The sequence below is a fragment of the Ambystoma mexicanum genome, chromosome 6q (assembly GCF_040938575.1).
Source record: "Ambystoma mexicanum isolate Mex_15411 chromosome 6q, UKY_AmexF1_1, whole genome shotgun sequence".
In the NCBI taxonomy this organism is placed as follows: Eukaryota; Metazoa; Chordata; class Amphibia; order Caudata; family Ambystomatidae; genus Ambystoma; species Ambystoma mexicanum.
The window spans coordinates 36360090-36384060 of NC_090937.1; the positions used below are offsets into that span (position 1 = coordinate 36360090).

At 46.8% G+C, this 23971-nt stretch overlaps 1 protein-coding gene across 7 annotated transcripts in view; it reads left to right on the forward strand.

Moving 5' to 3' along the window:
- ARHGAP24 (Rho GTPase activating protein 24) overlaps nucleotides 1–23971 on the forward strand; it is a 1622143-nt gene that overhangs the window by 1383924 nt on the left and 214248 nt on the right. For all 7 annotated transcript variants that reach the window (XM_069630408.1, XM_069630414.1, XM_069630413.1 and 4 more), the window contains one exon: nucleotides 8149–8271. In XM_069630408.1, the coding sequence (XP_069486509.1) occupies nucleotides 8149–8271 (123 nt within the window). The remainder of the gene's footprint in view (nucleotides 1–8148; nucleotides 8272–23971) is intronic.

The following is a 23971-nucleotide window of genomic DNA, read 5'->3' on the forward strand; positions in this document are numbered from 1 at the left end:
AGTCATGGCCTTCGCAGTGGCTACTATACATGTGTATCAGGCCCACTAGCCAGGGCCGAAGCACGGCCTTCAGCCAGGCCCACTGTAAATTGTACAGCATTACCAGGCCACTAGCCACGGTGTGTATCAGTCCGACTAACCAAGACCTTTGGTTGTGTCCACTGTATGTTTTATAGCACCATCAGGCCACTAGCCATGGCCTTTGGCCATAGCCAGTGTACATTTTAGAACACTACTGGCCTTTGCCCATGCCCACTCTATTGTTTAAGGCCATGGATAGTGAATTTTCACCCCATATCTCACTGTAGCTGTCTGTGCAGGTGTTGCTGGTTAGTACCAATTGTGGTCTCAGGGGATTCTAATAACTGTGGTGAATGCAGGCAGCCAGGAACCAACTCCCCCACCAATTACACAGTGGAAACCCACAGTGAGGCGAGGGTGGGAAACCAGCAGTGTGGCTCTCCACAGTGGGGCATGTGTTACCCCGGTGCTGCTCCTCTGTACTTTACTCATAGCCTAATCAACCCAAGACAGGCACTTGTAAGCCTTTCAAATGTGTGTTGTGGGTTGGATAAGCTATGTATGAAGTAGCATTGTCCTGTTAGAGACAATTTCCTGGAGAGAAAGGTTTGAATTTGCGCTAATTTCCAGACCCACAATGCCTTGCTGTTGTGGCTCAGAACTGGAGGTGAACTTCCAGCGATGGCTGCTAGGTGACATTGTGGAATGTCTGACTTGGCTCAAACTTTCTTTGTGTTGTGTGTATATATATATATCAATTTTCCTACTTTCACATTTCAGGTGAAAGGTTTTTTTTCAAATCTTTTTAAACCCCCCCATAACTTCCTTAGTGTATATATATATGACAAAGAAAATGCTTCCCTGCCCTCCCAGGCACTCACCAAGTCCCCCCAACATGTGCCTGCTTCCCCAATCCTCTCAAGGCATCCTCATGTCCTCAGCCCTCTCCCATTCCCCCCAAACACTTGTTTCCATGTGACGCACTTTCATTCCTGCTCGCATTTTCTCATGTAGGTGCAGTTATCCCTCCGAATATCTGTAGTAGCTATGGGAAATCGTGCTCTTAACTTCATCACAAAGCCCCAATTTCACCTCTCCCCTCTCTCCTCTCCCCCTGACCCCCACCTCTAGTCTGATGCCATTTAATCATTTTTTTCCTCCTTCAAATTATATTTTTCTGCTTTTTTGTTTTTGGGTAACAGCGGGTATATCCACGGCTATCTCTCACATCAAACCCAAAAAAAGTGTCTGATTTTCAGTCCAAATCCTGTCTGCTGCAATGCACTACGGGAGATATACCTATCTTTTTGGGAGAAGGAGGCACCTCCTTCTCCGTCAATTATTTTAAAAAGTACTGGATGCCATAACTCCAGAGTCCCCCCGCCGCCAGGATCTTGAGTCAACACTTCATGCCCAAGTTGTTTTGTACCTGGTCCAATTCTGTCCAGTCGTTTGGGCTATACGTTGGAGCAAGAAATTGCCTTTTTTGTCTATGGAAAATGAAAGGGGACTGGGTCGAAAATGTGTTTTTTTGTTTTCTTAATATTTTTTTTTTTTATGGATATTTCCCGTTATGTGCAGTCTGGGTTGGCCTTGTGCGTAAAATTGTGTCTGCAATATCCCAGCCAAAACCGTTGTACGAGTCAAAAGTTAGGCAAATCATTTTTCGGATTCCCCATGGTACTCTACATGCAACTTAACTATAGTGCTATTTTTGTTATTTATTTTTTATTTTACACTTATAACCATATTCTGTTTTACATTTTAAAAACATGATATCAGTACTGAAGACTAAGCTGGACATCACCAACAGGTAAGTATATTTTGGCTGCATATAAAACAAGGCATTATTTAGCACGAAAAAATGAAACGAGACCTGAGAGAAGGGCTGCTGCACAGTTGCACTATTTCCTAGTGCAATTTCCCACGCAGAGAAGACGGCCACACTCAATGCTGTTAACATCTTAACAACTTCTGTTTGCCCTCACAGATGACAAGTAAATACCTGCTGGCGGCCAAGCCACTCCAGTCACAACATGATTAGATTTATGACTTCCTCGCAGGTTTTCGTGTCTCACTTGATGGTTGTTGTTGTACAGAGTCAGACCCGCTGCACAGATGTGTGCCTCAATGTATTTTACGATGGAGATTGCAAGGTAAATACTGCACGAGGCAGTGTCATAAAGCATAGCTTTCATAACCTCCAAAAACGCACAAAGGTCAGTGGAGGGAAAGGCAGGCTGCCTCTTTGCAGCCAATCCACTGAATTTAGTGCTGACTATTCTTTTGCAAAGTGCTCAGAAGACAGATGTGTGTTTTGTGCATAAACCTGCTATGGAAAGGACACATGCATTCCACTTGTGATTCTCAAAAGATACTCCCCGCATGCCGGTTCAATAACCATGAAAGAAGGTCTTTGCAGAGTGAATGGTTAACCATCGACAGTGGGCCTGTCACTCCTAAGGGTTCATACAGACCCACCCGGGAACCCTAGAAGCGGGAACTCTTCCCAGCCCGTGAGGATTTGGGCAGCCGTCTTCCTTGCAGCTTCTGCTTGACTAAGTCTTCTGCGCCCTTCAAGCAATCTCCAAGGACAGAGGCAGCTCTCCTTTAATTCACAACTGTCACCCCTCCATTCCCAGGACCACTGTCACGCAGCATGGGATTTTGTATACTAGGCGGGCATGATATTTCACATTTGTGGCTGGCTTGCGTTACTCAAGAAGGCAACTGGCAGGCAAGTCCGACCAGAGCTGGAGACCGCATTTGGAGGAGAAGATAGCTGGGAAGCTGGTACGAAAGCTAAGCATGTTGAGCGCTCGCTACTGCAATCTGTGCATGATCTGCAGGTCACAGGTTCGAGTCCAGGCATTGCCAAATCAGCCTTTCACCCTCCCGGGGTTGTGTGCAATAACGCATTATCATTATAAATACATTATGTCAAAGTGTCAAAATAATCCAAATATTGAAAAACGGCCATGGCTCTGCACATGCAGAAATGGTCACATGTCATTTCATCGCCTGTAATTTCATCCCCTGTCATTTTAAAGTGCACATTCCATTGCAAAATTGTCATTGTTTTTTCTTTTTTTGGGGGGGTTCCCTCCTAAGCCCCCACACTTATTTTTGCTATTGCCTACCTGCCCAAACCCTCACCCCCCCTAAAAAATTCGATGAGCACATTTGATGGAATGTGCACGTTAAAATGCATGGGGATGAACATGCAGGCGATGAAAGGACGTCGTACCACAGAAATCAGCTAGTGAGCAGCATGTATTGATTGATTGATATTTTATTTCTATCGCGCTCATACTCAAGTGTTTCAGAGCGTGACAAGGCAAGGGAAAGGGAACAGGGGAGAACAAAAACAACAACTTACTAGGCCCAGTGACATTGAGAACGTCATAGTCATGTGTGGGATTTGTTGAGCACCAGAATGGCCACGTCCGGGCTGCAGCGTATCCACGACGGTAACTGTGATTAGCACTCAGCGGCATGCAAGGTCCTTTGCAGCTCGCTGCTAATCCCCCTCCAGCAGAGAACACCAGGGGCCACATTACAGAATCTTTCCACCAGAGCAAGTGAACAGTTGCATGGTAATAGCACTAGGGCAAATATTGACCATTTTCTAAAAACACCTGGACATATTAGAAAACTATTGCACTATGACAACTGCAATTTGGCATATTATAAGCATGAGGGCAAAAATTGCCCTAATGCAAAATAAAGGTCTTTTTTTCATTCATTTTTGCACGAGGACAAAGTTTGCCCTAGTGCTAATACCTTTCCGTATTAGCACTAGGGCAAACTTTGCCCTGGTGCAAAAATGTTGTGAATATGTATCCTTTTTTGCGCATGGGCAATTTTTGCCCAGGTGCTCATGCCATGTCAAACGGCACTTGTCATAGTGCAATGGTTTTCTAATATATCCAAGTGTTTTTAGAAAAAGGGCAATTGTTTCCCTTGTGCTAATACAGTGCAACTTTGCACTTGCACCAGTGCAAGGTTTCTGTAATCTGGCCCCCAGTAGGAGAGCAGACACCATGTGCATGAGCTTGGGCTTCATGCATGTACCCTCTTCCACCACCATGGACAGTATGATAGTGCAGGTAGGGGAAACAGTGGCAAGAATTTGCTCGCCCCAAATTTTCCAGCAGGCAGAAATAAACAGGGCACTTCTTAGTGAATTATGTTCATTGTGAAATTCTGGCACACAAACTTTTATGAGTTCCTAGAAAAATCACTGCTATCAATAAGCTTTGCGACCAGATCATTTTGCTAATTGACAATATGTGCAAGTAATTTGAAGGCCCACTCATCCACGTGAATGTATTCAAGCCTTCATGTGGGCAGGGGTGCGCTGGGCAGTTGGATACCAGGTAGTGTCTAGCGGGATGCTTCTTTGGAGAGCAATTGGCAGTTCTGGCTGAGTTTTGCTGCAGAATGCATTTTGGAGTAATGGAATTTAGTTGTATCTTTTGGGATGATCCACTCATTATATGGGTCTTATCTATTTTTAAAATGTTGAACAATGTGATCCGTATGAAACTAAACAAATACATGTTCAATTAAAATCACCTTCCTTTTGGAATGACTGTATCATCAGTGCCATTTCTTTGGAAATATGTATTTGAATCATTGTTTGCACAACAACCCAGATGTTTTGTATCCCAGCATGGGTGCGAAGTTGCTCCTCACAGCCTTCTGTCCAAGGGCTCTGAACTCATGACTAGGTGCCTGGGTCATTTCCCAGATTTCTGACAGTGTGGCCACATGCCCCATGCAAATGTGGTACTCTATCACTGGAGTCCTCACTGTCCCATGACCTTCTTGGGCCTTATATTTCAGATTCAGATTCTTACCCAGATGATGACCTGTGGGTGATACCCAGGCCACCACCTTATTGGAATGTCACCAGGGGATGTCCTGGTTCAACAACAAGGCACCACTCACGGGGACATTGAGTCCTACTTGTGTTGATGTGGGTGGCTGTGATAGACCATAAACCAGTCCACATTCACATCCGTGTCCAGGGTCTGCAGGCTGAATTTTGTTATATCCTGCAAGAAGCCAATAGGGGCATTGGAATCCAGGTGGTCAGCATCTATGTTATGGACCTGCAACCTGTGGCTCTATAGATGGTTTAAACTCTGGCTTCCATGATCCCTTTCAATTGAATATGCTTGCTAGGGTTGACTGGAGTTGTAGGCCAAAACATCTAGAGAGCCAAAGGTTACAGACCCCTGATTTATTTATTTATTTGATTTTATTGAGCATTTTTGAGGAACTTGATACAGCAGAATTGTGTTTCAAATGCTACAAGGCTAAATGGGAAGGAAACAAGGGAAATAAAAAACAATGGCACAACAGTAATATAAGTTGAGGTCCTACTAGGCCTTGTGGCACTCAGCCGTGCAAGTGCAATGAGGAGAAGTGCAGGGGAAGGGTATGGGGCGGGGAACAGAGGAGTGGAAAGTGCTGGGGGAGGACCCGGAAAGGGAAGTGCTAAGGGGAGGCAAGGAGGAGAAGCTCAGGCTAAGTGCTGGTACAGGTGACCCTCACGGTGGGATGCAGTGCCACCAAGCAGGGGCCCGTCTGGCAGTGCAATGGGGAGGGGTGCTGAGATTGGCTGGGAGTAAGGGCCTGGGATCCTGTGAGATTCATGAAGATCAGGCCACCAGTCACAGCGGTAGTGGGGTGATTAGCAGGGAAGGGAAAGAGGTAGAGAATAGCAGAGTTTTGAGCAGTTTCCTGAAGTTAAGGAGGTCCGGCTCAAGTCTGAGAGGGGCAAAGCGGCTGTTCCAAAGGGAGTCACCAGTCGAGGAGCGAGACCTGCCCCACTCTCTGCTTGGAGAAGCTTTTGACAGTGAGAGAGTTGGAAATAGAGTAGTGTAGGGTTCTAGATGGGTAGTATTTAGGGAGGGAAAGTTGGAGATAGCACAGTACCAGGCTTCAGAAGGACTTGTGGATGATGCAGAGGGTCTTGAATTTGATCCTTGCAGCCACCGGGAGCCAGTGGGGAGATTTTAGGGCCACAGAGATGCAGTCCCTGGGCTTGAGGCCAAGGATAGGTCTTTCAGCCATGTTCTGGATTAGCTGGAGGGGCGCAGGGGGGAAAGAGGGAGATTGAGAAAGAGGCTGTTGCAGTAGTCCAGCCTGGAAAGGACCAGAGCTCTGGAGACATTAAGCTTCTGGGGGAAGGTGAGGAAAGGAAGAATGCATCTGAGAAGGTGGAGCTGGAAGTGGGACTTCTTGGTAAGGTCCATAATATGAGGGGTGAAGGAGAGTGCAGAGACGAAGATGACCCCAAGGTGTTTGGACTCACAAGATGGTGGGGCTAGAAGGTGGCCAGAAGGTAGGGGGAAAAGAGGGCACAGGTGTCCCAATGAGGAGGATCTCCATCTTACTGGCATTGAGACAGAGATAATTTGCTGTACACCATGCCTGAATGGCAGACAAACAGGGATGAGAGAGGAGGAAAAGGAAGAAATAGAGGGAAGTTTGAAGGAAAGCTGTGTGTCATCAGCGTAACACTGGAAATGAGGAAGGAAGGAGGAGAACAGGTGAGCAACAATAGGATAGAGCCCTGGAGGACGCCAATGATCTATGTCATACTAAAAATGCAGAGCAAATGCAGGATCCATAGGGACGCAAGCCTCAAAATGTGATGCGGGTGAAACATTGGCAGATTCCTTCCACGGAGCAGAGAAAAGCACAGAGTGGATTTCCTGTCTCCATGCCTCAATCGAAAATGTCACACAGATGTTAAAACAGACACCAAACGTTCCTCATTCTGTTTTTTTCTAGCCGTCCCATTTTTTGCTCTGAGCAAAATTAGACCGAGAAGGCCTGATTCCCAAAGCGTTTTTCAATGGCATTTTCCCATTGGATAACATTGTGTGATTCCAGCACCAGATGGTTTTTCCACTATATTTTCTATTTGGCGGAGCAGTCTCCTTCCAGGGCCGAGTTTTGCGTGTGGCATGCGAGACTCACAAAGAAATAGCATTTCTTGACCTTAGGTCGATCTATAAGACCTTGCAAAGCCAACGTTCTTGAAATTCGTCAACGCCACCGCTGCCAAAAAACTGCAAACACTTGGCTCACTTTAACCATGGCAACCTCGGGTGGATAGCTGCCTGCTGTGTGCCATGTCTTCTTCTAGGCTACTTTCAGTATGCACGCTGCCCATTCCACATAATGTGCTTCCCATTACCGTGTTATTATACCGTCTACAGACATACTCAGAAAGCAACGTGTCGTTACAATGCACTTATCACAGCTTTCTTGCGAGCCGGGGACTTTGGCTTCAGCAAGCTTTTACAGATGTTGTCCCGGTGGTAACTCTCAAAGTACGCATACACGCAGGGCCTTTTTTGTGCTCCCTTCTTTTCAGTGTCATCAACATAAAGAATGCGTTCGCATGTGAAGCTTGTAGTCCACACAGATCCCTTGGTGTGGCACACGCTTGCTAGATTATTTACGTGGTGCCTTTTAAAGATGATTTTTTATATAAAACAAAATTACCATGCAAAATAAAAGCATTATAATTGATGCAATTGTTGTCACACGTATGGTTATTTTAATTACTGCCAAAAATAATATTTCCGATGAATCTTCAGGAAGTGTTTTGCGGCTACGCTAAACATAACCGTCCCCGCTATCATTCCAAGCCTCATTGTGATTGCGGCCCTGCGGTTGCGCAGCTGTCCTGGCACATCCGGACAGCTTCTGAATAGGAAACGTTGCACGCGGACAGCTCCCACGTGACCTAACTCGCCCATTCCTGGTTTGTGCGTAGGCCACAGCAGTTGCTGCCATGCTCTATTGTTGCTTCCTCGCCTTTGAAATGCTCACTCGGAATTTGGGGAGAGTGCCGAGGACGCTCTGCGGCTGTCAATCTGCGTATGTCTCCCATTCAGAAGCTCAACGGCGTCCTGTTATCAGACATGCCGCTGTCCTTATTTCGCAGCGGGTGATGGCGAAGATAAGCAGGCCAGCAGACGTCTCCATGACCAGGGATTTGCTTTTAGCTGATGTGCTAGCTCTTAAAACTGTTGCTAAGCAATGCTTTTGAAACCAAAGCACGACAAAGAAACTCATATTGGGAATGGTCTTTTCTTGTAGGGGGAGAGCGGGAGCGGATGACAGCCAATCATGAGACGTACCTCCTTATGGCCAGCACACAGAATGACATGGAGGACTGGGTGAAGTCCATTCGGAGAGTGATCTGGGCACCATTTGGAGGAGGTAAGAGACACCTATTTGCACGGCATGTAGCCAAACACCACCTGTCTGTCTTACTAAGGAACAGAGGGCATAATTCCCAGAAGTGTTTTATAATGGCAAAACCCCATTAGACAATGTTCTGTCAATTAGGCCCAGAGTGTCTTGCCGATCTCATGTAGTAGGTGAAAGGAAGCGCCCCCAATTTCAGCACGATCCTCCCCGCAATGAGAGACAATAAGGGACTCTCCCGTAGTGGGAATAAGACCAAGACAGAGTGCGGGTGAGCGTAAGTGGGAGTTTATCCAAAGAATAGGGCATGCAAAGAACTCTGCAACCTCCGAGAGCGCTCTGTCTGACAATAGCAAAGACAGGCGTATTTCTAATACAAAAAACGTCATCAGAACCTACACACTATAGGGGGCACAAGTTAATTGGGATTGGGTGGCGTCGACTAACTATAGGTGTTGCTGCAGCGTGGTTGGTCTTGGCGTGAGGACGTCACTGGTCAGCCTCGTGGGTTGGGTTGGGCCTGGCAGGCCAGCTTGAGGTCATCCGAGCGGTGTTGGTATGCTGGGGCAGCCTGTGACAAAGATGAATACCTCTCCTGACTCGTTTGCCCTAGGCCATGCACACTGCAGTTATTCAAGAAACGACATCTAAGTTCATCAATAAATCGCTCGGCAGTTTGTCTTATACAATAAACGCAACACATGAGGAATGCACCTCTTGAGAGGTCCGGTGATTGTCGGTTGGGGTGAGATTTACCTGTGTCCTATTGACCGGTATTTTAGGTCGAGGGGCTGAGTTCTGGGGCCTGAGCCGACTGGTACATGCCTGTCTGCCGCGTTAGAAGTTATTATATAAATGGGTCTCTGTGTCTTGTCCCAGTGATGGGGGTCGTTCTCGGGGTGGTCTAGGGGGAGGGTTGTGGACTTTACGAGAGGGTGCTGGTAGATCAGTGGATTCAAAACGTGGGTTTATTACCGTGCTGTAAATAACACAGGTGGTGGGCTGTGGCCTTGGGTGCGGTACCGGGGCCTCTGACTCTCTGAAGCGGCTCCAGCTTGGTTGGGGGAGGTGAGGGAGCGCGGCACAGGCCTTAGCTTCCTTATCTGGCAGGCTTGGCAGGGTGGGAGGGAGAATGGCCTTGCATATACTCACAAAGGTTTTTTCCTCGTGCGTTGCTAACTTTTAAATGCAGACCTTTTATAACGTTCCGCCTTATTTTGATGTTATTTAAACACACATATATATTTCCATTTCGTTACACATTTCTTTAATACAGTCGGTCTGAGTACCTTTTCGTCACCTAACATTATATTTACTACATGATGTGATTATTTTATGTACATTAAACGTTACACGAGGTCGTTCTAGGTTATGGCCTACAGAAATTGATCTTTAGGTGATTAAGAAAACATATATGAGTAAGTAAAGGCTATACATTTGGTCGACATCTTTCTCTGTGGTTGTAGCAGCACTAGTCCAGACCTGGGGTGGTATCATGTAACGTTACATCTTTATGGTTTATTCACAGTTTACAGGATCTGTTTAAACCGAGGTAGTTTGTTAATACCAATACTTGAATTATTTTCTACTTTCTTCAGATAGTGATGCTTCAGCTTTTTTCCCGTCACCCCGGCCTCGCGGACCAGGTCATGCAGGGTGCGATATTACATTGTGGACGAGAATAATGTTACAGTGTTAGCATCTCGGGTTAGCTCATATCCGACTTTCTCATGGGAACGCGCTCGCAGCGGATCTACCAGGGCTACTGCGGCGGCAGAGATGCATGAAAGGTCCTCCAAAGGTGGGGGCCTCGTTACAGTGTGCTGAACTCACGCCATGTTTGCTAAACAAGATGGCTTCTAGGCCTAACTGAGTTTGGGTATATGCAGGGAACGGATATGTGTGGGCAATGTCGTCGGCGGGTGACCCCTCCTCCACCTGGGCCCGGGTGGCATGAGGGGACGGCCACCGAGTCATGGTCCTCACCTGGGGAGAAGGCTGCAGGTGAGGAGGGCCTCGCGGCCAGTCCTCCCCTACATTTCCCCCCTTTCGTTACTAAAGTAACGAATTCTTTAGCTCTTCTAATCTTCTACATTCTTGCTCCTCTATCACTGCGTCATCCCATGCAGGTGTTCCTTTTCTAGGCATCCAGGCTCTGCATACCCCCCTCAAGTTCTCACCTCTTCTAGCATACTCATCTGGGGTACATGTTAAATATATACAGTCACCCGTCCCTTCCAAGTCTACCCAGACCTCCTCATACCATTCCAGTTCCACATCTCGGGGTTCTTTGATAGTGGTGTGCCATAATTTATCTACTATGTACTTATCACGGCACATGGGCACTAACTGGTATCTGGGAGTGTTATCTGGTCCTGTCTGTACATGTACTTCTTGTGTCGCCTTAATTGTACCACCAGAGTTGCCCATTGTCACCATCATCATCGCACCGTTAGGGACTGCGTTAGCACAACATCGAAGGCCCACCTGGCACAGGCAGAACACCACGAGGAGGACCACCGCAACTGGTATCAATAATTTCATCGTCATTCCAAGCCAGGAGGGAACCCAGGAGAAGATGTTGTCGAACCATGAGCTGTCTTCAGCCCCACCTTCCAGCTTCATTTTCTCTCCCAGGTTATGGACTGCTTCAATGACGTGGGACAGGGACCCATTTTCTGCGTCTTCAGAAGGTACGAACGTGCAGCACGCACTTCCTATTTTTCGGCAAACACCTCCATCGATTGCTGTTAGCAGGTCCAGAACATACCTGTTCTGCATGGTCATTAGTCGCAGAGCTCGTAATTCCACCTTTATTATGTTGAACCCTTCTTCAGTGTCATTGGCCAGCTGAATCAGTTCCCACCGTGTGATCTGAAGCCATTTTGCATTTGCTCTTGCTTGGACACTTGAAACCAGTGAGGCAAAAAATGTTTCCACGGAGCTGAACAGGCGATACCTGTCTGGGATCTGTGCCAATAAATCGGATGACGCTTGTGATATGTAGTTTGATGCTCGCTTGTTCCGTGATAGCTCCTCTTTTTTCCCTCCGGAGGACAGGACATAGAGGTGTGCTTCTGCAGTGGGAGACGTCTCGTCCTTGTTCATGTTTCCTTGCGTCTTTTTAATTTTGTCGACGTGGCTTTCTGGAATCACCATTAGGGCCGAATGCAAAGTGGCCATTGAGCAGCTGCCACTCCATGCCTGGGGAAGGTGCAAGTAAGCCTGATTCCCGCACACCCAGTATGTGTCCATTAGTGCTGCTGTTCCTTTTTTCATGTCTGGGATGGTGAGAGTTTTGTTACAGTTTTTGTTCGTTCCCATTGCCACTTTTCCTTCTCCCTTGAAACATAGTTCGTTTTGTATTTCACTTTGTAGCTTGAAGGGTTTCTCCATCGCTGTTACCCATGTTAGTTTAGAGATGTGTTCTTTCCATATTGGTAAGCACGTTTTTTCCATCCATCGCAGCTTGTCTGGTTGGACACCTCTCAGTGCTTCCGCTTTGCACAGTACTTCTTCATCTTTCCATTTGTTTTCTGAAAACAGCGTCCCTTGTATTGCAAAGAAAGGTTCTTTAGGACAGACCACTCCAGACGCTTTTGAATAGCACGTTTTGTTGTCCTGTATTATTTTGAAAGAGACATCGTGTGCTTGAAAGGTGTTCTTTATTCTACACAGTGTGAGATGAAGGAGACATTGGGCATCCACAATGGGCAATTCTCTTGGCAACAACACTTTGGGTGTACCTGATGCATGGGGGATGAGCGAACAGACATAGCAGCTTTCATTAGTTGTCTGTTTAGCTGTTGTACTCATATCTGCATACCATTTATTTGCTTGGTGGGGGTGTCGTGGGTCTTCCATCTTGTCTAATCCTAATCCATAATACTCATCATACCCCCTCCTGCTTGTCTCTCTTCTTCGCCTACTTCTCTCCCCCCTCCTATACCTTATAGCTTCGATAGGTGAAAGAATAGGCCCCCCTTTCTCATTCCCTCCCCCCTTTTCCAATTCTTCATATAGGGTCTTGTGTTCTGTCATTGTAATTACTTTTCCATTTTCCTCGATAAACAACAAGTCGCTGTTTTGTATCGGGGCGGGAAGGGCAGTGGGGCTGTTATATATTTCAGGTAGGGATATTGTGTCATTTTCCATATCTTTATCTTTTGATCGTGACGGGGCAGCAGTGGGTGGTGCAGTGTAGTAACCCCATACAAGGCGGGATCCATCCCAGATCAAAAAATCACCTTCTTTAATATTCATATTTGTAATTGAATTCGTGCCAGGGGCAAGGGTGGTGTTACTCCCCCCTCCCCCCTCGTTCATCTCAGTAGAGATGAACGCTATGACCCAATGTGTCATTAGGCAAAATATTGAGATGAAGAACACAATAACACACATTGATAAACCGCATTCGTACGAATATGTCAATCTATCTACTAACATTTCTCTAAATCTAACAAATCTATTAGTTGCAGGCTGCCCATCCGATGCCATAGTAAATCCTGTTTGAGACATAAAAGTGCATTAAGTACAATCATGTAAACATTTAGAACGTTGTGAAATTTTTTCGGCAAAGTATGGGAGTGGGTTTTTGGGGGGGGGGGGGTATGTCCACAGACAAGGTAACTTTACAAATATTACTATCAGTACATTATTTCATACATAAAGAGAAAAGTTGAGAGAGAGAGAGAGAGAAAAAGAAAACTTCTTCAAAACCCAAAAAGGACCACAAAACCTTCAAAAGTTGTAAAAAATTATATATATATATGTATATACACAGGTTTATTTCAGTACGCATGTCGTGCGCCATTCGTGTTCAGTGTTCAACACTTAATGCACACAAAATTCCCATCATCCATTCTGCACAACTTCATTGTCCGTAGTTGTCTGTGCCTCGTCCTGTACCTCACCTTCCGCGGCGCTATAAGCTCTACGTACGTCTGTCAAATGCACCCAGTATCGTAGGCCCTTTACCTTTACTGCTGTGGGTGTGCAAAACACTACCTCATAAGGGCCATGGAAACGTGGTGCATTCCACCTTCGCACAAAACTTCGGACATATATAAGGTCACCAGGCATTAGTTGTAATGGTTTTTCAGGCATTGTCTCTGTTTCTGTTGTGTTCCCCTCCTCTCTTGTAGAGGGGGGGGCTAGTTGCTTTGCAATTACGCGCGCTGCCCGTGTCAGTTTTCTCAAGTACTCTGTGAACTCCTCTCCTAATATCGCTGCACTTCTGTGTGCATCAGAACGTTCACGGAGAGGTGAATGCGCTGTGTGCATTCTCCTTCCCGTGACGATCTCATGCGGGGACAAGTGGTGGTCTTTACTTGGCTGATTTCGTAACTCGAACAAGGCCAAAGGCAGGCAGTACATCCAGGTCTTTTTAAGGGAAAAACACAGTTTTGACAATCTGCTTTTTAACAGACCGTTCATCTTTTCCACTACGCCATTACTTTGAGGATGATAAATTGAACATAATTTGTGCTTTATTCCCAATAGGGTAGTCACTTCCTTGAATAGTTCATTAACAAAATGCGTGCCGTTATCTGAGCGAATAACTTCGCAAATCCCCCAGCGCGGGAACACTTCCCGCACTAGGAACTTCGCGGCGCCCTTCGCATCAGGGCGCGCACAGGGGCCTGCCTCCACCCATCTCGAAAATGGACATACAACCACAATCATGTAGCGAGCCCCGTTACATCTTTCTCCCATGTCTACATAATCAATGTGGAGCTCTCTGAATGGGCCATTTGGTTTGGGTATCGTTCCTCTCAGTGTGCGCAATGTCATACCTGAGTTGTAAATCTGACATGTCGTGCATTCTAAAGCCAGTCTTGTGACGTGTTCATGGAGGCAAGGTGCAAACCAATCTTCTTGTATCTCTGCCATTATGTGTTGCTTTGCGTTATGTGCGGGAAAGTGTAGTTGTTGAAATGCTATTTCTAACAATGTGACTGGCATTACCGCTTTTCCTGAACTTTTTTGTCGCCATAACAAATCCGTCGGCGATTTGCTGCATCCCCTTTTAGTCCACAGCAATTTTTCTTCTGCACTAGCTCCCTCTTGCAGCTCTATTATTTCCTGTGTGGGCATCATGTTGTATCCTGTGGGGACCTCTTGGCTTGCTGTGTGGTGCAACATGTATTCTCCTACTACACCTTTCTGTAAATACGAAGCTTCTTTGGCAGCGGCGTCTGCTGCCGCGTTCCCCAAAGATACAAAATCTGTATTTGTGGTGTGGGCTTGGCATTTTACAATGGCCACTGCCGTGGGGTCTTGCAGAGCCTCAATCAGTTCTTTCAATAGTTCTGCATGCTGAACTGGTGTTCCATCTGCTCGTCGGAACCCTCTCCGCCCCCACCGTGCCAACCCGCCGTGTACTGTCGTTGTCATGTATGCTGAGTCGGTATATATTGTCACTGCGCACCCCTTGGCGGCATGCAATGCTTCTATTAGCGCAATTAGTTCTGCTGCTTGGGCTGAATAGTGGGATGGGAGGCGGTGTTGCACTAGTGTCTCGTATTCATCTTCCTCTAATCGTACAACTGCCATACCCACATGTTTCTCTCCTGTCTCCATATCTATTGATGCTGACCCGTCCACGAAATACACCTCTCCCTCGCTCAGGGCATTCTCAAAAATCACTTGATCCTGACCTTCGTCACCTGTGAACGTAGCGCAGTTGTGGTTTTGCATGTCCTCTACGGTGCACGCCTCTGTGATGAATGTGGCTGGGTTCACTATTTTACATCTTACTATGTGGATGTTTGCGCTGGACAGTATTATTTCATATGCTGTGGCGCGTTGTGTTGTCAATGTGCTCTTTGATCGCTCTAATATTGCAAAGAGTGAGTGTTCCACAAACAGTGTCACAGGACAGCCCATCACTATCGTGGCACTTTTCTCAATCGCGAACGCGGCTGCAGCTAGAGATTGCTCGCACGCGAAATGACCTTGCATTACTGCGTCTAGGGTGCCACTATAGTAAGCCAGTGGTTTGTGCCCTAATGATGTCTTTTGTGTCAATACTGCTGTCATCAGTGTTCCTTTGCAGTGTGAAAATAAGAAGAATTCGCGTCCATAGTCTGGATTTGCCAGTACTGGAGCGCTTGATATTAGCTCTTTTAGTGAGTCAAATGCTGTGTTCATCTCTTCTGTCCATTCTATGTGTTTGTTTTCCTGCTGTGCCTCTTTTAGTGCCTGTAACAAGGGCCTCGTGTATGCTGCATAATCCAATATCCATGCTCGGCAATAGTTGCACATACCCAGAAATTTCTGCATCTCTTTTACTGTTTTGGGCTCCCCAACTGCTCTAATCGCCTGTGCCCTGTCTGGTATGATCCGCTTGCCATCCTTTGATATCAGCTGTCCCAAGTATAGGACCTCGGTCAGACAGTATTGTAACTTCCCCTTGTCCACCTTGTACCCTTTATTGGCCAATAATGTCAGGAGTGTTATTGAGTCCTTTCTACACTCTTCCTCAGTTTGTGCACAGATCAATAAATCATCAACGTACTGAATCACTGTGCTTTCTACACACAAATTCCCCAGATCTTCATGTAGTACCCTGTTGAATATGCTTGGGCTCTCGCAATACCCTTGTGGTAGTCTGCAGTGTTCGAACCTCCTCCCCCCTAGTGTAAACGCTGTTAAGTACCTGCTCTCCTCTGCTAAGGGAATCGAGAAAAATGCATTTTTTAAGTCAATAACTGTGAAGTGGGATGCCGTTTTCGGAATGTTGCACAGTATTGTTGATGGGTTCGGGACTAAAGGGAACTCCTTCTTAATCACATCATTGAGTGGGCGTAAATCCTGTATCATCCTCCATGAACCTCCCTTCGCCTTTTTAATCGGGTAAATGCATGTGTTGCATGGGGAGTTTGAGGGCACTATTATTCCTTGTGCTAGCAGTGCATCTAGTGTCTCTCTGATCCCTTCTTCTGCTTCGCGTGACAATGGATATTGTTTTACCCGGGGTATAATTGCTCCCGGTTTCAGTTTTATTACCACAGGCTGAACCTCATGTAATAACCCCACGTCATGGGGGCCATTTGTCCATATGTTAGTGGGTACTAACCTCATGTCGTCATCAAAAAATGCATGTGGTGCTCCTACTACTGCCATTAATTCAACTTGAGTTTTTCTGGCTGTAACTACAATGTCACACGGCATTGCTAGTTCCATCACTATTTCGCCATCTGTCTCAGTGTCTGAAAATAGCTCCTCGTCCGAGAGCTCCCTCAGTGGGATATTTGCATTTGTACACAGTACTGTCCGCCACTCACATCCTTCCATGTCAACGCCAATCACACATATTCTGTTTGCTGACACGTGTACTGCGTGTAAATCCAACGATACCACTGACCCGAGAGCAGTGTCGGGGCTTGCTATGGGGCGGAAGAGGAATTCGGCTGGAATCCTACAATCCATCCTTTTTAGTTCTGGTACTATGAGAGCCAATGTTCTCATGCCCTCAACAAACATCTCCTCGTTTCTTGGTAACCCTCTGATCTCTTGCATAATTGTGTGGCCGTGTATTACTGCTAATATGCGGAGGGGGCATATGCCTGGCGTCGAACATACGATACCGCTCCCTGTGAATGATATTGTCATATTTAGTTTGCTTAAGAGATCTCTCCCCAGCAAATTAATGGGAGAGTGTTCATAGTACAGTAAGGGTGCTTTCACTGTTTTACCCCCCACTGTCACATCCAATGCTTCTGTGTAAGGAACTTCAATTACAGCCCCAGAGAACCCCTGCGTCTCTAACGTTCTATTAGATAACGGGAACCGGCCCTCTCTAATGCATGATTTCTCCGCTCCCGAATCCACCATGAATATGAACTGCTTGTCTCCTATCTGCGCTCCTATCAATGGTTCCTCTGATGCATTGTGGGTCGTAGATAGTACTGGACACGCAAGTGCTCTCTGTGGGCTGTCCTATGCGGGGTGTCTCATTGCCCCCCCTTGATCAAAAATGTTCCCCGAAACTACTGACACCCCGCTGTAAGGTGCGGGAGCAGGTGCTCCGTTAGCTACTGTGGCGAAAGTGTTACCTGGCGTGTATTGCATATTGTCATTATTCTGTGGGTGGTTTTGTGTCCTGTACTGATGTCTGTGTAGTTGTGCGTTACTTCTTTGTCCTACATTTTCTGGTTGTTGGTATTGTCCCATGGGGAGGCCGTAGGGGCTTCCTGGGTGGGGGTGACCGTACTGTTCTGTCTCCTGGAACCCGTTGTTTTGTCTGCTCCTGCACTCTCTTGAGTAGTGCCCCCATCTCCCACAATTCCAGCAGCTCCCCTGTGGACCTCTGGGACCCTGCCACCCGTTACCTCCCATTCCTCCATACCCTTGTCCTCCTCTTCGGCCCCGGTACCCACCTCTTCCCCCTCTTGGGGCCCACTCTTGCCACGTTGGACCTCCGTTCTGCTCCTGCTCAGTCCACTGTCGTTGTCCTTGTCCTGCCCAATTTGCTGCTATTCTTCCTTGTATTGCTATTTGCCCCTCCTCTCCTTCGTCTCCCTCCCTCATGAGTGGGAGTCCTGCTACCGCTGCTGCAACCTTCACTAGTTTTGATTGTACCAACTTTGCCTCGTCTGCCAACCTTTTCTGTGCTACTTCCCTCTCTCTCTCTTTGATCCTTTTGCAATGGTGCACTATTATACTTTGGATCTCTGGCCACCCCTTCGCCTCAACGCCCGCTATCTTATCGAGTGCCTTCTGCACCTCTTTTGGGAGCCCTCTTTTAATGATAAAATAAAATAGAGATGTGGATTGGTGCCAGGGCGTGCCCGTTTCCGCTCTCCACATCTCCTGCACCCGGAGAATGTAATCCATAGCATCCTCCCCGTCATTCATTGTACATTGCATTACTGACTGTAAATCAGGGGTATCTGGGAATGTCTCCCGCAGTGCGTCCCACACCCTTGCTCGTACTGTATTAAAGGAAGCCCCATCATGACGATCACAATCTAACGTCACGGCCGGGAAACCAGCCTTAGCCCATACTCTGTCCGCTTGATCTCCTACTGCGGTTACTAGTAGGCTTTTCACATCGCCTACTGCCAACGGTATGCCGGCGGTATGTTTCTCAAATGCATATATCCACTTGCTCGCCCCTCCTGACAGCTGGGGCAATAATTTCATTAAATTAGCCTTATCCATCTGCGCCCATGGTATATAGTTTGGTCTCCCCCCCCCTCTGTGTATCAATGGAAGTTGTAACTTCCCTTTTGCAGTAGCACCCTCCCTTTCCTTAGTCGCTGCTGACTCCAATGACGCCATCTTCCCCACCCTATTTCTTAGTCGTCCCATCCATTCGTCGTTTATAGTCTCTAGTGAACATGCACCGTCCACTTCCTCGCTTTCCCCTCCCACTGCCATACTCAACCTATCACTGTCATCCAACCCTCCTCTGACATCACATAACAAGTCCTCTCTGATCCCTCTCTCTCGTGACACATCACCAATGCTCCCTTCTACTGCTCCTACCTCTATTATTCGTGTCGGCTCTTCCTCAATCCTGAACAGTATTTCCCCCTTTTTCCATCCTTCCTCAATCTGTCTACCTTCGCTCGACGCTCTAGACGTGCGTCCTGATTGTGTGGGGGCACACGCTGTGCGCTCACATATGTCTTTTATTCTTGAGAGTTCATCCCTTGCCACAGTAAGCCTCGACTCTAAGTCACTCGTTAGCTTCTCTATATCCACCCTCTGTGTGCTTCCCTGGGCGCGCTCTCTGGTGCTTTCGTATGGCGGGGGGGCTGTTGGTCTTTGTGGTGTACCAGTTGTGGGGGGAGGCACATACGTAGGGTCGCTGTATCCTGCTGCGGGGGCTGGTTTAGGTAATATCGGGTACAAACTAATCACCTCCGCAGGTTGTGCTGTACTTAGCTGTTCCTTTTCCTCTCTTGGAATCATCAATGGATTATCTGTGGTGGAAGGTAGATCAATATTTGGTGCCGGGCTTTGGGTAGGGGTACCTCCTCAAACAATCTCCAGAGGTCTAATATCTCCTTCCTATTTTGCCATTGTTTCCCCTTATACTTGAGGCTAATGCATGTTCGTACCATATCAAGAACGCTTTTGTCAAAAGACCCTCCCTCGGGCCAAATCTGGGGCAGACCCTCCCCCTTCAATTCTGTTACCCATTGATCGTGATATTTATTTATTCGTTCAGCGTATCCCGGTAAGCTCTTACAAATATGTGACAAGGGAGTTTCGGCCCCCATCCTCTAAATCACTAACACAGCCGTGTCCACCTTCTTTACTTTTAGTTAGGTGTAGATATGTGTATGTATACCTTTATGGCACAGACAAGAGCGGACGTCTCAAATATTATCACCCAAGTTTATTCACTGCGCAAATCCTTTCGCACCCACCATAGCTCATCTCCTTCCCATTCCCATACACTCTCATGTGATTCCGTTTGCAACTGATCAAGTACTAGTTATGGTCAACACTCTCTGGCGCCACCTCGCGGTCAACCGATCGTCTCCAACACTCACACGGTGCGCGCACCCATCACAATGTCTTTCCACTCACACCTTGTCTTATTTCCTCCCTTTCCTCCCTGGCCAGCTGTCCCTGTTTTTCTGCTAAGGTTGCTATGTTCACGTCTGTACGTGCCACTACTTAGTCCCCACTCCTCAAAATGTGCTCCCTATTTTATAGTTCTTCTACAAGTATATTTATCTTATACCCTTTTCGCTTTCTTCCCCTGCCCCGTGGAATGGAAAAAAGAAATAGAGAGAGTAGCAATCACTAAAAAATATTCCCGGTGTCTCCTTTTGCCAGACACCAATAACTTATTTCTTACTTCTTCATATATTCCCAGTACTAGTTTAGATAGCACTATGCGGCGCCGCCTTCCACCCCCTTTCGGAGCTAGGTTTCCGTCACTTCTACCACTTCACTTATTTCTTACTCCTAATGGCCATATGCAGAGAAAAGATAAAGAAAGTTTCAAGACCCGTCTTTAGTAGACCCCCGTTATTCTTCTCCTCTACCTGTCCCCGTTCTCCTGTTCATAGGTTCCCCTCCCTTCCCCTTTACGATCGCTCGCACTCAGTACTCACGTGCCCGTCTTGAACCGATAGTCTCCGAAACTGGGTCCGTCCAGGCGGTGTCACCGGTAACTCAACGGTCAGCCCCTGGCTCCGGCGAGCGGCACTCAAAGGGGATTTTTTTCCAATCGGGATCCCGTACCCTTTCTCATTGAGTGCGCACTTCTTATTGTGCCGGTCGCCGTTGGCGGGCAGCCTCCCGGAGCCGGCTCACCGTGCGTATCCCTTCTCGACCGGAGATTCTCGTGCCACAAGGGGGTCGTTAGAAAGGAGTTAGGAAAAATAATTTGGAGATATCACGCTATCGGGGTCACCACTGAAAGGAAGCGCCCCCAATTTCAGCACGATCCTCCCCGCAATGAGAGACAATAAGGGACTCTCCCGTAGTGGGAATAAGACCAAGACAGAGTGCGGGTGAGCGTAAGTGGGAGTTTATCCAAAGAATAGGGCATGCAAAGAACTCTGCAACCTCCGAGAGCGCTCTGTCTGACAATAGCAAAGACAGGCGTATTTCTAATACAAAAAACGTCATCAGAACCTACACACTATAGGGGGCACAAGTTAATTGGGATTGGGTGGCGTCGACTAACTATAGGTGTTGCTGCAGCGTGGTTGGTCTTGGCGTGAGGACGTCACTGGTCAGCCTCGTGGGTTGGGTTGGGCCTGGCAGGCCAGCTTGAGGTCATCCGAGCGGTGTTGGTATGCTGGGGCAGCCTGTGACAAAGATGAATACCTCTCCTGACTCGTTTGCCCTAGGCCATGCACACTGCAGTTATTCAAGAAACGACATCTAAGTTCATCAATAAATCGCTCGGCAGTTTGTCTTATACAATAAACGCAACACATGAGGAATGCACCTCTTGAGAGGTCCGGTGATTGTCGGTTGGGGTGAGATTTACCTGTGTCCTATTGACCGGTATTTTAGGTCGAGGGGCTGAGTTCTGGGGCCTGAGCCGACTGGTACATGCCTGTCTGCCGCGTTAGAAGTTATTATATAAATGGGTCTCTGTGTCTTGTCCCAGTGATGGGGGTCGTTCTCGGGGTGGTCTAGGGGGAGGGTTGTGGACTTTACGAGAGGGTGCTGGTAGATCAGTGGATTCAAAACGTGGGTTTATTACCGTGCTGTAAATAACACAGGTGGTGGGCTGTGGCCTTGGGTGCGGTACCGGGGCCTCTGACTCTCTGAAGCGGCTCCAGCTTGGTTGGGGGAGGTGAGGGAGCGCGGCACAGGCCTTAGCTTCCTTATCTGGCAGGCTTGGCAGGGTGGGAGGGAGAATGGCCTTGCATATACTCACAAAGGTTTTTTCCTCGTGCGTTGCTAACTTTTAAATGCAGACCTTTTATAACGTTCCGCCTTATTTTGATGTTATTTAAACACACATATATATTTCCATTTCGTTACACATTTCTTTAATACAGTCGGTCTGAGTACCTTTTCGTCACCTAACATTATATTTACTACATGATGTGATTATTTTATGTACATTAAACGTTACACGAGGTCGTTCTAGGTTATGGCCTACAGAAATTGATCTTTAGGTGATTAAGAAAACATATATGAGTAAGTAAAGGCTATACATTTGGTCGACATCTTTCTCTGTGGTTGTAGCAGCACTAGTCCAGACCTGGGGTGGTATCATGTAACGTTACATCTTTATGGTTTATTCACAGTTTACAGGATCTGTTTAAACCGAGGTAGTTTGTTAATACCAATACTTGAATTATTTTCTACTTTCTTCAGATAGTGATGCTTCAGCTTTTTTCCCGTCACCCCGGCCTCGCGGACCAGGTCATGCAGGGTGCGATATTACATTGTGGACGAGAATAATGTTACAGTGTTAGCATCTCGGGTTAGCTCATATCCGACTTTCTCATGGGAACGCGCTCGCAGCGGATCTACCAGGGCTACTGCGGCGGCAGAGATGCATGAAAGGTCCTCCAAAGGTGGGGGCCTCGTTACAGTGTGCTGAACTCACGCCATGTTTGCTAAACAAGATGGCTTCTAGGCCTAACTGAGTTTGGGTATATGCAGGGAACGGATATGTGTGGGCAATGTCGTCGGCGGGTGACCCCTCCTCCACCTGGGCCCGGGTGGCATGAGGGGACGGCCACCGAGTCATGGTCCTCACCTGGGGAGAAGGCTGCAGGTGAGGAGGGCCTCGCGGCCAGTCCTCCCCTACATAGGTTTGTCATAGGGGGGAGGTGGTGCGTAAATGCATTCAACAGTCATTTTCTTCCATGAACTTTGTGGGATTAAGCACTTGTTTGTTTAGCTCATTTTCATAGAAAGCTCCACATGGTGATGTTATACCAGGCGAGGAGACTTGTGATTTTCCCGGATTTCTAGGAAGTCTCATTGAAAGTATAGGAACTTTTTGTTCTGATGGCTTTTTCGTGGGGTTGCCTGGGCCCCGGGGGAACCCACGTACTCGGTGCTCCTGTGTTATACCCGTTTGCATATTATTCAGAAACACATCCTAAAATATGTGATACAGCTATGGCTTTAAGTGGACCAGGGCAAAGTCCCAGCAGTCTCTCAAAGCTGTCCTTGAGCTGGGGCACTGCCAGGTCTCTCTCAGTCTCCATGGTACATAGCATGATTTTAGTCGAGAGTCTGTGAGTGTGGATGGGAAGCTGTGACAGAAGTATATGCAGTGAAGCCATCTCCTGCTATAGACAGACTGCCAACATCTGAATCCCATAGAGTGACTTCATCCATATTTACATATATGCAGAGATGGAAAGTTAAAAGGCTCAAGAAACGCATTCTTGCAGCTTTGTCTTTCTCCTGAGCCACATATAGAATCGGCTCAGGCTGGACATTCAAGCATTGCCCGTTTCCCAATTCACAGCTAGTCAGACAGACACACAGCGTCCATGGCTATGCAAGTCGTTAAGGTGCTCAGGTTGCAAACACATTTATTTTATCAGTGGTAGAGCCTTTCTTATGCATGATTAACATTTCCAATTTAACAAGCTCACAAAACACCCGTTACCTTGCAAATCTGTGCAAGTTAAAGTGAGCAACCCAACACGCCCATTTGAACATTTGTTTACATCCATAATGTCTACTATCTTGATATGCAAAACAATAAATTTGCTTTAAGTCACTAATCAAATGTTTTCAATGTCATGAATAACAACTAGAAGTTTGTGACAAAGAATCTGCATATCTGTCTATGTTTAAATCACTGAAAGTACCGTGGGGTTAACTTGATTTTTCAGGTTGGCATTATCTTGCATTCTGGGACTTATAGTTTACCTTTCAAGACGTGAAAATTAAAGCCACAATGCTATTCTTTGGCTTAATATCTAAGTATTTACATGTTGTCATGTGGATTTATTATGCAATGTGTGTTTTTTGTAAGTACCCTCTATAAGACATTATTAAAATAGGCCTTGAAATTCAACTATTTGTGCTGAAGTTTGTGATCCTGGTCAGGATCCCCGCCCCTCGACAACCCACCCCCACCGGTCCAACTAACCCATTTAATTGTGGTACAGCTCAAAACGGAGCTTTCCACAATACAAAAGAAGATACAACACCAATACAATTAGGGCATAAAAACACATCACAGAGAAAAAAGTAAAACATAACAAGAACAAAGAATCACAACAATAACTCATAAAATACGATTACATAT